This window comes from Phoenix dactylifera, chromosome 14 (assembly GCF_051530095.1).
Source record: "Phoenix dactylifera cultivar Ajwa chromosome 14, Ajwa_hap1_PhDact_Kaust_v1.1, whole genome shotgun sequence".
In the NCBI taxonomy this organism is placed as follows: Eukaryota; Viridiplantae; Streptophyta; class Magnoliopsida; order Arecales; family Arecaceae; genus Phoenix; species Phoenix dactylifera.
This window is the reverse complement of record NC_143203.1, coordinates 17,011,328-17,028,060: the sequence shown is the minus strand read 5'-3', so window position 1 is coordinate 17,028,060 and position 16,733 is coordinate 17,011,328. Positions and strand designations below refer to the sequence as shown.

The 16,733-nt window shown below is 43.2% G+C and overlaps 2 protein-coding genes across 2 annotated transcripts; both read right to left on the bottom strand.

The window, feature by feature from the left end:
- Positions 1 to 3,428: 3,428 nt before the first annotated feature.
- Positions 3,429 to 3,929, bottom strand: LOC149751375 (uncharacterized; the record flags this gene model as incomplete). Its single annotated transcript, XM_089927110.1, has 1 exon — positions 3,429 to 3,929. A coding segment is annotated over one exon (501 nt), but the record flags the coding sequence as incomplete, so codon positions are not given.
- Positions 3,930 to 13,157: 9,228 nt separating this feature from the next.
- LOC149751374 (uncharacterized) lies at positions 13,158 to 14,609 on the bottom strand. The gene has a single exon (XM_089927109.1). The coding sequence runs from the start codon at positions 14,607 to 14,609 to the stop codon at positions 13,158 to 13,160; it is 1,452 nt and encodes a 483-aa protein (XP_089783235.1).
- Positions 14,610 to 16,733: the final 2,124 nt, after the last annotated feature.

Here is a 16,733-nt window from a genome sequence, read left to right as displayed (position 1 = left end):
GAGTCTGTAGGGATCCACGATAGAAGGACTGTATCATACGATAACTGCACCTAGAGGTTCATCATTCTATTCTGCTGGGTAGCCACTACATACTGCTAGGTGTCACTAGTGGATGGTGAGACTCACAGGGATCATCTTGATGGTCGATGATCCCTGACGAGTTGAGTTGGAATTGTTTTAACCCATTAAAAGGAGTTTTCAATGATATTGTGATAGAGATCGCAATATATCTCACTACCAGTCAGAATAGAACCTATGGGGTCACACACATTAGAAGTATTGATCGATCCGATGGTTGAATTGTGATTAAGAATCACATATGATCAATTAGATTGATAAATTGAAAATCCGCTAAGAGTTAGTGGTTAGAAGAAGGAATAATTGCAATCGGATTGCAATTTAATTTAATTAATTGGACTTGATCACGAGTCCTACTTAGAGTAGGATTCATGGAGTCCTAATTGGATTAGGATTTCAAATTAAATTAGAGTCCTACTTGGAGTAGGATTTCTAAAATCCTAATTATCTTAGGGCTGAAATTTGAACAAGTCCTGATTAGATTAGGATTTTTTAAAGTCCTAATTAATTTTTAATTTTAATCTAATTAATTAAATGACTCCTAATTGGATTAGGATTTGGAGGAATTGAATTGGGTTCATCTAATCCTTTTTAGAAAAGGATTGAGTCCCTATGAATGTGGCTAAACCCACCCCACTTAATGTGATTAAGTGGGGTGTGAGAATAGAAGGGAGAAGAGGGAGGGGCCTACGCCCCTCCCTTGCTTGCGTGAGATGAAAAGGAGGGGCTACGCCCCTCCTCTCTTGGAAAATAGGATGATAATGATGAGCTCCTAAAAAGTAGGAGCTCATCCTTATCTATTATGGCATTAAAAGGAAAGGGGTTTTGGCCCCTCTATTCATGCAATTTTCTGGTGGTTCATGGCAGCAACCCTCCACTCCTCTTCCTCCTTTCAGCTGCAAGAGAGAAGAAGGGAAAAAAGAGTGTGGCGTGGTCCTTTCTTCCTCCCATTTTTGGTTCCAAAGTGAAGAAAAAGAAAAGGCTGCTAAAGGGCCTTTAGATCTTCTTCCTTGGCTCTTCCTTCTTCTTCCTCCTCTCAAAGCAATCAAAGGTTGATTCAAAGGAGAGGACTTCAGCCATCAATAGCCTTCTCTGCAAGGGAGCTAGCACCCCGGGGAGATCTAAAAGCTTCGATCGACTCATTACTTCGTGTGGATACACGTAGAGGCCGGACGCGTGTGCGGCTTCCACTAAGCCTTGATCAAATACCACGTAAATCAGATTTGCGGAGACCATCTACCCGCACAAGATAAAGATCTGATCTTCTTAATGATTTTAAAATAGTTTAAAATAATTTAATTCTAATCTATCTACAAACGAAAGATTTTAAAATACGTTCATGCGATGAATGGATCCCGCATATGTTTTTCCACTGCAATCTGAAAATTATTTCGAAATTTTCATGGCATATGAGGGATGCTAACACGGCCCAGCCCATGATCAGGGCCGGCTCGAGCCTTAGGCGACCGAGGCAGTCGCCTAAGGCCCCGGGCCAATGGAAGGCCCCCGGGAGGCTGACCAAAAGGAAGCAAAGGCCCCATATAAAATGGGATCTGGAGCTGGCTACGAGTCTTCCCCCTTGATGGAAGGGAGGTGGAGAGTTTCCTGACCTGCAGAGGGGCAATTTGGGAAGTTGGGGACAGTAGTTTTTGTCACGCTCCGAGCCCGAGGCAAGGCAGACGCCGCACGCCCGCACGGCGGGCCGCGCAGGCGTGCAAGGCAACGAATTACATCAAAGAAAATACAAATGTTCAAGACTTATTTAAGGATTAATAGCAGATGCTTAAAATTGACAAAATACTTAAAGTCATTCAAAAGCAGTCTTACAAAATTTCAGAATAACTATGCCAACATAATTCAAATGTCCAAACTAATCTAACTGAAATGCCAATAACTGAAAAATCATCGGAAAATCTAATGCACTCTCCAATCCTGTGCGATCAAGCTTCCGGATCTAAAAAACAGAGAAAATAAAATAATGAGCTACACTAGCCCAGTAAGCAACAAAATACCTCAAAGTGGGGTCAGAGCATATCAGATCAAAATACAGGATAATGACTAGAATAAATCATAAATAACATCGTTTTACTGTTTTCAAAACTTATTATCATTTTTCCAAAAACTCTGATACCAGAATCTCAACATGATAGGCTACGGCCACGTAACCCAATGGCATGGGTTGCACAAAGTGCCAGAAACCACTATTGTTAGTCACCGGTGGCAACGGTGTCCAAAAACCACTATTCTAATCACCGGTGGCGCGGTGTCAAAACTGGTTTCTCACAGATTACAAGTCGACAGGTCCAACGTATAATCCCCATTGGCGGGGCCAGAACAGAACATAACAGATCATATCCATGCTGAGAATGCATATATATAAAAATAGCTTTCATAAATTATCCAGTCATATTTCATAGATTTTAGAGCATATAACATGATTTTTTAAAAAAAATTAACATGCCTAACCCAATTTACTGAATACAAAACATATGTCAAAACTTAATCAGTTTATCAAATAATTTATAAATCACACTTAAAGTATTAAGTTACTTACCTCTTCTCGCTTAATTCCTACTTCAGATAGGCGGATCAGGTTCACCTGTTAACATTTAATTAATTTCTTTGTAAATTTCAGAGCTAAGCAAAATCTAAAAATAATATTACTGGACACGGTCCAACAGGGCCCAGAGTTGGCCCATAATGGGCATGGCCCGATAGGGCCCACATCGAACACGGCCCAATGGGCCCGCATAGACCCGGCCCAATAGGGCCCCCAAGGTTGGCTTCTAATTGGTTTGTTTATGTAATAAATCTTTCCTATAGGGATCAAATACAAATTACAGAAGACCCTTTTTGTGAAATAATATACTGCCAAGAGCTTAACTGTAAAATTCCATTTATTGGCCAAATGGGTTCGGATTTCGGGTTCCGGGTTCCGATCTGAACTGGGTTTCGGGTTTCGGGTTTTTTTTCTTTTTTTTTCTTTCTTTTTTTTGTTTCGGGTTCCGGGTTCGAACCGGGCCCAAGTTGGGCCCGTAGTGAACAGGACCCGTGACAGGGCCCTTCTTCTTCCCCAAGCCCCCACGGACAGGGGAAGAAGATGAAGAGGAAGAAAGGACCCAGGGGGGAATCGGCGGGGTGGCCGGCCTGGGTGAACGGAGGCCACCTCACGGTCGCCCTTGCCCTGTTTGTCCCCCGGAGGAGCCGGAGAGGATCGCAATCGCGATCCTCTGTTTCGGTTCCTCCCGAATTGAATCGGGGCTGAAGTCGGCGAGGGCTGCCGACTTCAGCCCCGTATCTCACATTCACCCCCCCTAAAAAAAAATTTCGTCTTCGAAATTTAACATACCTTAGCTTGCAAAAAGGTCCGAATATTTTTTCTTCATCTCGTCCTCCAGCCCCCACGTAGCCTCTCGTTCTGAGTGATTGCTCCACTGAATCTTAACATAAGGAATCATGCGCCTCCTCAACACTTGTTCTTTTCTATCAACCACACGTACAGGCTGCTCAGGATATGTCAAATCTTCTTTAAGCTGTAGGGGAGCCACCTCTGCCACATGGCTCATATCTGGAATATACTTTCTTAACATGGAAACATGAAAAACATTGTGAACTCCAGACAGTGAAGGTGGGAGTGCCAATTTGTATGCCACAGCTCCTACTCTTTCCAGAATCTCAAAGGGGCCCACATAGCGTGGACTGAGTTTTCCACGTATTCCAAATCGCATCACCCCTTTAGTAGGAGACACTTTCAGAAACACATGATCTCCGACCTGAAATTCCAATTCCCTTCTTCTATTATCTGCATAACTTTTCTGCCTGCTCTGAGCTATCCGGAGGCGTTTCCTGATCAGCTAGATCTTCTCTACTGTTTGTTGCACAATCTCGGGGCCCATAATTTTTCTTTCATCAACATCATCCCAATAGATAGGTGATCTACACTTTCTTCCATATAGAGCCTCATAAGGTGCCATTTGAATACTTGCCTGGTAACTATTATTATATGCAAACTCAACCAAAGGCAAGTGACGGTCCCAAGAACCTTTCATATCCATTACACAAGCTCTTAGCATATCTTCCAAGGTCTGAATGGTTCTTTCTGATTGGCCATCAGTCTGAGGGTGGAAAGCTGTGCTGAAGCTCAGAGTGGTCCCCAAGGCTTTATGCAAATTACCCCAAAAGTGAGATACAAACCGCGAGTCCCTATCGAAAACAATGGATACGGGTACTCCATGCAACCTCACTATTTGTTCAATGTAGAGCTCTGCAAACTTTTCCAAGGTCATTCCTACTTTGAATGCCAAAAAGTATGCCGACTTTGTCAATCTGTCCACAATCACCCATATAGCATCATAACCTCTAAGAGTGCGGGGCAACCCGGAGACGAAGTCCATAGTGATGTGTTCCCACTTCCATTCAGGAAGTGGTAGGGGCTGCAACAACCCTGCCGGTCTTTGATGCTCTGCTTTAACTTGCTGACATGTCAAACACCGAGCCACAAATTGTGCAATTTCTCTCTTCATATTATTCCACCAAAATGTACCTTTTAAATCCTTATACATCTTAGTACCCCCAGGATGCACTGTATATCCAGTATTATGAGCTTCCCTCATAATTTCATTCTTTAAATCAAGTTATTTGGAATACAAATTCTGTTCCTGTATCTCAATGATCCATCCTCATGAAGTCTGAATTCTGATTGAGAACCTGATTCAATATCACTTCTAAGCTTTTGCAACTGAGGGTCATCTGCTTGAGCAATCCTGATCCTCTCTATCAAGGTAGGTTGGACACGTAGGTTTGCCAAAAGTGCATCAGGATCATGCCAACATGCCTCGATTTCTGCTCTTCTTAGATCTTCCAAAATTTTCCTTTGAGAGGTGAGTAAGGCAGCAATACTACCAGTGGATTTTCTGCTCAGTGCATCTACTACCACATTAGCTTTTTCCGGATGGTAGTTAATAGACAAATCATAATCCTTCAGTAACTCTAACCATCTTCTCTGTCTCATGTTTAGTTCCTTCTGGGTAAAAAGGTATTTCAAACTTTTGTGATCAGTGTACACCTTACAAGATTCACCATATAAATAATGTCTCCAAATTTTTAATGCAAACACAACAGCAGCAAGTTCAAGATCATGAATAGGGTAGTTCTCCTCATATGACTTTAATTGTCGGGAAGCATAGGCAATCACCTTATCATTCTACATCAGCACACAACCTAATCCTTTCTTTAAGGCATCACTGTAGATTGTATAACCTTCACCACTAGAAGGAAGGGTAAGGATGGGAGCTAACACCAAACGTTGTTTAAGCTTTTGGAAGCTCTATTCACATTTATCTGACCACTCGAACTTAACTTCTTTACGAGTTAGTCGAGTTAAAAGTGCAGCAATAGAGGAAAAACCCTCAACAAATCGTCTGTAATATCCTGCTAGGCCCAAGAAACTGCGAATCTCAGTAACACTGTTGGGCCTGCTCCAGCTGACCACTGCCTCGATCTTCTTTGGATCCACATAGATACCCTCTTTAGATATTACATGCCCTAGGAACATTACACTGTCTAGCCAAAATTCATTTTTCTTCAACTTACCATACAACTGCTCTTGCCTTAGGGTTTCCAGTACTAACCTCAAATGCTGCTCGTGCTCGGCCTGACTCCCAGAATAGATCAAGATGTCATCAATAAAGACCACTACAAATTTGTCGAGAAAGGGTCTGAACACCCTGTTCATCATATCAATAAAAGCTGCAGGGGCATTTGTCAGTTCAAAAGGCATGACCAAAAATTTATAGTGCCCATACCGAGTACGAAAAGCAGTTTATGGCACATCTTCAGCTCTTATCTTTAACTGATGGTACCCAAAACGAAGATCAATTTTGGAAAATACCTGAGCGCCCTTTAACTGATCAAAAGGTCATCTATTCTTGGTAGAGGATACTTATTCTTTACCGTTATCCTATTTATTTCTCGGTAATCAATACATAATCTCATGCTACCATCCTCCTTCTTTACAAATAAGACTGGAGCTCCCCAAGGTGAGACACTAGGTCTGATGAAACCCTTATCAAGAAGATCCTGCAACTGCTCCTTTAATTCTTTCATTTTAGCTGGAGCCATTCTATAGAGGGTCTTGGAGATTGGTGTGGTATTGGGAATCAAATCAATTACAAATTCAATTTCTCTATCTGGTGGCAAGCTAGGGAGGTCTTCCGGAAAGACATCGGGGTATTCATTTACTACTGGAATATCTTCAAATCTTTGATATGATAGTCTAGTGTCAACCACTGTGGCAATATATGCCATACTCCCCTTTCTAAGTAGTCGCTCAATTTGCATAGCGGAGACAATTCGAGGGGAGGTATATGCACCACTGCCCATAAAGCTGAATTCAGTATCTCCTGGGGTCCGGAAGTTTACCCATTTTTCATGGCAGTTAATGGTGGCAAAATGTGATGCTAACCAGTCCATACCGAGGATTATGTCAAAGTCATGCATATTTATAACTATTAAGTCAGCAGGCAAGTCTCTACCTACTATCTGAACTGGACAAGTCTTGCAGATCTGATTACCAATCATCCCACTTCCGGCAGGAGTGCTAATATGCAGATCATACTCTAATTGCACACAAGGCAGGTCTTGTTTTTGCACAAATGTAGATGACACAAAGGAATGCGTAACACCAGAATCAAATAGTGTATGAGCATAAACAGAAGCAACTGACAATGTACCTGACACCACCGTGTTGGATGCCTGAGCATCCTGCTGAGTCAGTGCATAAATAGACCCTGTGTGCGCAGTCTCCCCCCTTTCTGCTGCTTAGGAGAAGAAGGCTGAGCTGACTGAGCCGGAATAGGAGAAGCTTGCACTTGCTGGTTTTTTGTAGTTTGAGGCCTCTGAACTGATCGAAGGTCTTGTTGAGGATACTCAGCTACCTTATGACCCTGCTGGCCGCATCTGAAACAAGCACCAGATAATCGTCTACAGTGTTCGGTCTTATGCATACCACCACATGCATCACACTTATTCTTCTCTTGCTGAATAGTCTTTCCATAAGATCCTTGCTTCCCTAATTGCCAAGATTGGTTATGTGATTTTGCAGTCTTGCTAGAATTCTGTCCACTGCGAGCATCATAATCTCTGCTTCTCTTCTTTTGTTTCCTATCTTTGGCATCATATGTTTCTTTCCAGACAATTTCCAGATTTTTAGCCTTGTCTACAGATCATCATAGTTCGTCGAGTGTATTACGGCCAAACTCCGACGTAAGTGAGGCTTCAATCCTTCTTCAAATCTCCTCATCCGGGACTCTGCATCCATGATGAGGGTGGGAGCAAACCGAGATAGCCTGTCAAACTCTGCCTCATACTCATCCACAGTCGTAGTTCCTTGATTCAGATTGAGAAATTCCCTCTCTAGCTCCCTCAGGCGACTGGAGGAAAAATACTTGGAGTAGAATGCTGTGCGGAATCTTTGCCAGGTAAGTGCCTCCTGCTCGGGTGCCAATGTGCGCTCCACAAACATCCACCAATGATGAGCTCGATCCTGAAGCATATAGGTGGCAAATCTAACCTTCTCTTCATCGGTGCACTACATTGCCCTGAAGGCTTTCTCCATTTCATCTATCCAGGTTTCGGCCTCTTGAGGACTAGTAGTGCCTTTAAAAACCGAAGGTGCCATTCTCTTGAATTCTGCTATACTTCTTCTTTGCTCAGGAGGAGCAACATCCTGCTGGATTGGTTGCTGAGGTTGTTGCCTCTGTTGGCGTACTAACCCGACGACCTCCTCGATCAGTTCGAGCACCCGAGTTTGATTTCCGGCGGCAGTTTCTGGAGTTGATTGACCCTGGGGCCCTGAGTTATGCGATGCCTCGCCCGCTTGGTTAGTGGGGGCTCTTCCCCGAGAGCGCCCAACCATCCAATTCAAGCTACGGACATAGCGAGGCGGCATCCTGATTCAGTGAAAATATATAAATTTTAAAAATTTATCCAAACAGAATAATACAAAATAGTTAACAAAACAAATGAACATTATCTCTTTGTCTAGTTACTACCCCATCTCTCAACTTTCCAACGAATCCTAAGGATCTTAAAACTTAGGCTCAAATATGATTGTTTCAAACATAATCCCTATGAATCTGAAACCTGAGCTCTGATACCACCAAATCTATCATGCTCCGAGCCCGAGGCGCGGCAGACGCCGCACGCCCGCACGGCGGGCCGCGCGGGCGTGCAAGGCAATGGATTACATCAAAGCAAATACAGATGTTCAAGAATTATTTAAGGATTAATAGCAGATGCTTAAAATTGACAAAATACTTAAAATCATTCAAAAGCAGTCTTACAAAATTTCAGAATAACTATGCCAACATAATTCAAATGTCCAAACTAATCTAACTGAAATGCCAATAACTGAAAAATTATCGAAAAATCTAACGCACTCCCCAATCCCGTACGATCAAGCTTCTGGATCTGAAAAACAGAGAAAATAAAATAATGAGCTACACTAGCCTAGTAAGCAACAAAATACCCCAAAGTGGGGTCAGAGCATATCAGATCAAAATACAGGATAATGACTAGAATAAATCATAAATAACATCGTTTTACTGTTTTCAAAACTTATTATCATTTTTCCAAAAACTCTGATACCAGAATCTCAACATGATAGGCTACGGCCACGTAACCCAGTGGCATGGGTTGCACAAAGTGCCAGAAACTACTATTGTTAGTCACCGGTGGCAACGGTGTCCAGAAACAACTATTCTAATCACCGGTGGCGCGGTGTCGAAACCGGTTCCTAACAGATTACAAGTCGACAGATCCAACGTATAATCTCCATTAGCGGGGCCAGAACAGAACATAACAGATCATATCCATGTTGAGAATGCATATATATAAAAATAGCTTTCATAAATTATCCAGTCATATTTCATGGATTTCAGAGTATATAACATGATTTTTAAAAAAAATTTAACATGCCTGACCCAATTTACTGAATATAAAACATATGTCAAAACTTAATCAGTTTATCAAATAATTTATAAATCACACTTGAAGTATTAAGTTACTTACCTCTTCTCGCTTAATTCCTACTTCAGATAGGCGGATCAGGTTCACCTGTTAACATTTAATTAATTTCTTTGTAAATTTTAGAGCTAAGCAAAATCTAAAAATAATACTACTGGACACGGCCCAACAGGGCCCAGAGTTGGCCCATAATGGGCATGGCTCGATAGGGCCCACATCGAACACGGCCCAATGGGCCCGCATAGACCCGGCCCAATAGGGCCCCTAAGGTTGGCTTCTAATTGGTTTATTTATGTAATAAATCTTTTCTATAGGGATCAAATACAAATTACAGAAGACCCTTTTTGTGAAATAATATACTGCCAAGGGCTTAACTGTAAAATTTCATTTATTGGCCAAATGGGTTTGGGTTTCGGGTTCCGGGTTCGGATCTGAACTAGATTTCGGGTTTCGGATTTTTTTTTCTTTTTTTTCTTTCTTTTTTTTGTTTCGGGTTCAGGGTTCGAACCGGGCCCAAGTTGGGCCCGCAGTGAACAGGACCCGTGACAAGGCCCTTCTTCTTCCCCAAGCCCCCATGGACAGTGGAAGAAGATGAAGAGGAAGAAAGGACCCAGGGGGGAATCGGCGGGGTGGCCGGAGGCCACCTCTCGGTCGACGGCCAGTCGGCCGCAGTGGCGGCCGGCGGTCGTTGCGGTGGCCGGGGTCAATAATCAAGCGAGAATGGTCTCGGTTCATGGGGCCAAAACCAAGGGAGGAAAGCATGCATCGGCTAAGATCGAAGAGCACAAAGGGAAGAGGGCTTACCGGCAGTTGACGGAAGTGGCGGATCTTGGCCGAGGGAGGCTCGATCCGGTGGTCAAGCAGTGGCGGCGGTGCTCGGAACCGAGGGATGCGAATCTCCAAAACAGGGGAAGGCACGGGTGGTGATGGTGGTGGATCCGGCGGCATGCTAGCCACTTGGGAGGCAAGGGCAGAGGAAGGAGAGGGAGGAGGGGGGGAGGAAGAAGAGGGAGCTCAGTGGTGGCCCTAGGGGAAGGAAAGATGGGCTTTATCGCCCCATCGTAATAGCCCTCCGCCGCAAAAATCGCGGCGGTCGAGCGAGATCCACGGCCATGAATTGGCCGCGGATGGACTGGGGGGGGGCGCTGCGAGATACCCGTGGTGCCCTTGCCCCGTTTGTCCCCCGGAGGAGCCGGAGAGGATCGCAATCGCGATCCTCTGTTCCGGTTCCTCCCGAATTGAATTGGGGCTGAAGTCGGCGAGGGCTGCCGACTTCAACCCCGTATCTCACATTCTCCCCCCCTAAAAAAAAAAATTTCGTCTTCGAAATTTAACATACCTTAGCTTGCAAAAAGGTCCGAATATTTTTCCTTCATCTCGTCCTCCAACTCCCACGTAGCCTCTCGTTCTGAGTGATTGCTCCACTGAATCTTAACTTAAGGAATCGTGCGCCTCCTCAACACTTGTTCTTTTCTATCAACCACACGTACAAGCTGCTCAGGATATGTCAAATCTTCTCTAAGCTGTAGGGGAGCCACCTCTGCCACATGGCTCATATCTGGAATATACTTTCTTAACATGGAAACATGATAAACATTGTAAACTCCAGACAGTGAAGGTGGGAGTGCCAATTTGTATGCCACAGCTCCTACTCTTTCCAGAATCTCAAAGGGGCCCACATAGCGTGGACTGAGTTTTCCACGTATTCCAAATCGCATCACCCCTTTAGTAGGAGACACTTTCAGAAACACATGATCTCCGACCTGAAATTCCAATTCCCTTCTTCTATTATCTGCATAACTTTTCTGCCTGCTCTGAGCTATCCGGAGGCGTTCCCTGATCAGCTAGATCTTCTCTACTGTTTGTTGCACAATCTCGGGGCCCATAATTTTTCTTTCACCAACATCATCCCAATAGATAGGTGATCTACACTTTCTTCCATATAGAGCATCATAAGGTGCCATTTGAATACTTGCCTGGTAACTATTATTATATGCAAACTCAACCAAAGGCAAGTGACGGTCCCAAGAACCTTTCATATCCATTACACAAGCTCTTAGCATATCTTCCAAGGTCTGAATGGTTCTTTCTGATTGGCCATCAGTCTGAGGGTGGAAAGCTGTGCTGAAGCTCAGAGTGGTCCCCAAGGCTTTATGCAAACTACCCCAAAAGTGAGATACAAACCGCGAGTCCCTGTCGGAAACAATGGATACGGGTACTCCATGCAACCTCACTATTTGTTCAATGTAGAGCTCTGCAAACTTTTCCAAGGTCATTCCTACTTTGAATGCCAAAAATTGTGCCGACTTTGTCAATCTGTCCAACAATCACCCATATAGCATCATAACCTCTAGGAGTGTGGGGCAACCCGGAGACGAAGTCCATAGTGATGTGTTCCCACTTCTATTCAGAAAGTGGTAGGGGCTGCAACAACCCTGCCGGTCTTTGATGCTCTGCTTTAACTTGCTGACATGTCAAACACCGAGCCACAAATTATGCAATTTCTCTCTTCATATTATTCCACCAAAATGTACCTTTTAAATCCTTATACATCTTAGTATCCCCAGGATGCACTGTATATCCAGTATTATGAGCTTTCCTCAAAATTTCATTCTTTAAATTAGAGTTATTTGGAATACAAATTCTGTTCCTGTATCTCAATGATCCATCCTCATGAAGTCTGAATTCTGATTGAGAACCTGATTCAATATCACTTCTAAGCTTTTGCAACTGAGGGTCATCTGCTTGAGCAATCTTGATCCTCTCTATCAAGGTAGGTTGGACACGTAGGTTTGCCAAAAGTGCATCAGGATCATGCCATCATACCTCGATTTCTGCTCTTCTTAGATCTTCCAAAATTTTCCTCTGAGAGGTGAGTAAGGCAGCAATACTACCAGTGGATTTTCTGCTCAGTGCATCTGCTACCACATTAGCTTTTCTCGGATGGTAATGAATAGACAAATCATAATCCTTCAGTAACTCTAACCATCTTCTCTGTCTCATGTTTAGTTCCTTCCGGGTAAAAAGGTATTTCAAACTTTTGTGATCAGTGTACACCTTACAAGATTCACCATATAAATAATGTCTCCAAATTTTTAATGCAAACACAACAGCAGCAAGTTCAAGATCATGAACAGGGTAGTTCTCCTCATATGACTTTAATTGTCGGAAAGCATAGGCAATCACCTTATCATTCTGCATCAGCACACAACCCAATCCTTTCTTTAAGGCATCACTGTAGATTGTATAACCTTCACCACTAGAAGGAAGGGTAAGGATGGGAGCTAACACCAAACGTTGTTTAAGCTCCTGGAAGCTCTATTCACATTTATCTGACCACTCGAACTTAACTTCTTTACGAGTTAGTCGAGTTAAAGGTGCAACAATAGAGGAAAAACCCTCAACAAATCGTCTGTAATATCCTGCTAGGCCCAAAAAACTGCGAATCTCAGTAACACTGTTGGGCCTGCTCCAGTTGACCACTGTCTCGATCTTCTTTGGATCCACATAGATACCCTCTTTAGATATTACATGCCCTAGGAACATTACACTGTCTAGCCAAAATTCACTTTTCTTCAACTTACCATACAACTGCTCTTGCCTTAGGATTTCCAGTACTAACCTCAAATGCTACTCGTGCTCGGCCTGACTCCCAGAATAGATCAAGATGTCATCAATAAAGACCACTACAAATTTGTCCAGAAAGGGTCTGAACACCCTGTTCATCAGATCAATACAAGCTGCAGGGGCATTTGTCAGTCCAAAAGGCATGACCAAAAATTTATAGTGCCCATACCGAGTACGAAAAGCAGTTTTTGGCACATCTTCAGCTCTTATCTTTAACTGATGGTACCCAAAACGAAGATCAATTTTGGAAAATACCTGAGCACCCTTTAACTGATCAAAAGGTCATCTATTCTTGGTAGAGGATACTTATTATTTACCGTTACCCAATTTATTTCTCGGTAATCAATACATAATCTCATGCTACCATCCTTCTTCTTTACAAATAAGACTGGAGCTCCCCAAGATGAGACACTAGGTCTGAGACACCCTTATCTTTGCAACTGCTCCTTTAATTCTTTCATTTTAGCTGGAGCCATTCTATAAGGGGTCTTGGAGATTGGTGTGGTACTGGGAATCAAATCAATTGCAAATTCAATTTCTCTATCTGGTGGCAAGCCAGGAAGGTCTTCCGGAAAGATATCGGGGTATTCATTTACTACTGGAATATCTTCAAATCTTTGATATGATAGTCTAGTGTCAACCACTGTGGCAATATATGCCATACTCCCCTTTCTAAGTAGTCGCTCAATTTGCATAGCGGAGACAATTCGAGGGGAGGTATATGCACCACTGCCCATAAAGCTGAATTCAGTATCTCCTGGGGTCCGGAAGTTTATCCATTTTTCATGGCAGTTAATGGTGGCAAAATGTGATGCTAACCAGTCCATACCGAGGATTATGTCAAAGTCATGCATATTTATAACTATTAAGTCAGCAGGCAAGTCTCTACCTACTATCTGAACTGGACAAGTCTTGCAGACCTGATTACCAATCATCCCACTTCCGACAGGAGTGCTAATATGCAGATCATACTCTAATTGCACACAAGGCAGCTCATGTTTTTGCACAAATGTAGATGACACAAAGGAATGCTTAACACCAGAATCAATTAGTGTATGAGCATAAACAGAAGCAACTGACAATGTACCTGACACCATCGTGTTGGATGCCTGAGCATCCTGCTGAGTCAGTGCGTAAATACGACAGTGTGTGCGCAGTCTCCCCCCTTTCTGCTGCTTAGGAGAAGAAGGCTGAGCTGACTGAGCCGGAACAGGAGAAGCTTGCACTTGCTGGTTTTTTGTAGTTTGAGGCCTCTGAACTGATCGAAGGTCCTGTTGAGGATACTCAGCTACCTTATGACCCTGCTGGCTGCATCTGAAACAAGCACCAGATAATCGTCTACAGTGTTCGGTCTTATGCATACCACCACATGCATCACACTTATGCTTCTCTTGCTGAATAGTCTTTCCATAAGATCCTTGCTTCCTTGATTGCCAAGATTGGTTATGTGATTTTGCAGTCTTGCTAGAATTCTGTCTACTGCGAGCATCATAATCTCTGCTTCTCTTCTTTTGTTTCCTATCTTTGGCATCATATGTTTCTTTCCAGACAATTTCCAGATTCTTAGCCTTGTCTACCAGATCATCATAGTTCGTCGAGTGTATTGCGTCCAAACTCCGACGTAAGTGAGGCTTCAATCCTTCTTCAAATCTCCTCATCCGGGACTCCGCATCCATGATGAGGGTGGGAGCAAACCGAGATAGCCTGTCAAACTCTGCCTCATACTCATCCACAGTCGTAGTTCCTTGATTCAGATTGAGAAATTCCCTCTCTAGCTCCCTCAGGCAACTGGAGGGAAAATACTTGGAGTAGAATGCTGTGCAGAATCTTTGCCAGGTAAGTGCCTCCTGCTCGGGTGCCAATGTGCGCTCCACAGACATCCACCAATGATGAGCTCGATCCTGAAGCATATAGGTGGCAAATCTAACCTTCTCTTCATCGGTGCACTCCATTGCCCTGAAGGTTTTCCCCATTTCATCTATCCATGTTTCGGCCTCTTGAGGACTAGTAGTGCCTTTAAAAGCCGAAGGTGCTATTCTCTTGAATTCTGCTATACTTCTTCTTTGCTCAGGAGGAGCAACATCCTGCTGGATTGGTTGCTGACGTTGTTGCCTCTGTTGGCGTACTAACCCGACGACCTCCTCGATCAGTTCGAGCACCCGAGTTTGATTTCCGGCGGCAGCTTCTGGAGTTGATTGACCCTGGGGCCCTGAGTTATGCGATGCCTCGCCCGCTTGGTTAGTGGGGGCTCTTCCCCGAGAGCGCCCAACCATCCGATTCAAGCTACGGACACGGCGAGGCGGCATCCTGATTCAGTGAAAATATATAAATTTTAAAAATTTATCCAAACAGAATAATACAAAATAGTTAACAAAACAAATGAACATTATCCCTTTGTCTAGTTACTACCCCATCTCTTAACTTTCCAACGAATCCTAAGGATCTTAAAACTTAGGCTCAAATATGACTGTTTCAAACATAATCCCTATGAATCTGAAACCTGAGCTCTGATACCACCAAATCTATCATGCCCCGAGCTCGAGGCGTGGCAGACGCCGCACGCCCGCACGACGGGCCGCGCAGGCATGCAAGGCAATGGATTACATCAAAGCAAATACAGATGTTCAAGACTTATTTAAGGATTAATAGCAGATGCTTAAAATTGACAAAATACTTAAAATCATTCAAAAGTAGTCTTACAAAATTTCAGAATAACTATGCCAACATAATTCAAATGTCCAAACTAATCTAACTGAAATGCCAATAACTGAAAAATTATCGAAAAATCTAACGCACTCCCCAATCCCGTGCGATCAAGCTTCTGGATCTGAAAAACAGAGAAAATAAAATAATGAGCTACACTAGCCCAGTAAGCAACAAAATACTCCAAAGTGGGGTCAGAGCATATGAGATCAAAATACAGGATAATGACTAGAATAAATCATAAATAACATCGTTTTACTGTTTTCAAAACTTATTATCATTTTTCCAAAAACTCTGATACCAGAATCTCAACATGATAGGCTACGGCCACGTAACCCAGTGGCATGGATTGCACAAAGTGCCAGAAACCACTATTGTTAGTCACCGGTGGCAACGGTGTCTAGAAACTACTATTCTAATCACCGGTGGCGCGGTGTCGAAACCGGTTCCTCACAGATTACAAGTCGACAGGTCCAACGTATAATCCCCATTAGCGGGGCCAGAACAGAATATAACAGATCATATCCATGCTGAGAATGCATATATATAAAAATAGCTTTCATAAATTATCCAGTCATATTTCATGGATTTCAGAGCATATAAGATGATTTTTTTAAAAAATTTAACATGCCTGACCCAATTTACTGAATGCAAAACATATGTCAAAACTTAATCAGTTTATCAAATAATTTATAAATCACACTTGAAGTATTAAGTTACTTACCTCTTCTCGCTTAATTCCTACTTCAGATAGGCGGATCAGGTTCACCTGTTAACATTTAATTAATTTCTTTGTAAATTTCAGAGCTAAACAAAATCTAAAAATAATACTACTGGACACGGCCCAACAGGGCCCAGAGTTGGCCCATAATGGGCATGGCCCGATAGGGCCCACATCGAACACGGCCCAATGGGCCCGCATAGACCCGGCCCAATAGGGCCCCCAAGGTTGGCTTCTAATTGGTTTATTTATGTAATAAATCTTTCCTATAGGGATCAAATACAAATTACAGAAGACCCTTTTTGTGAAATAATATACTGCCAAGGGCTTAACTGTAAAATTCCATTTATTGGCCAAATGGGTTTGGGTTTCGGGTTCCGGGTTCGGATCTGAACTGGGTTTCAGGTTTCGGGTTTTTTTTCTTTTTTTTTCTTTCTTTTTTTTTGTTTCGGGTTCCGGATTCGAACCGGGCCCAAGTTGGGCCCGCAGTGAACAGGACCCGTGACAAGGCCCTTCTTCTTCCCCAAGCCCCCACGGACAGGGGAAGAAGATGAAGAGGAAGAAAGGACCCAGGGGGGAA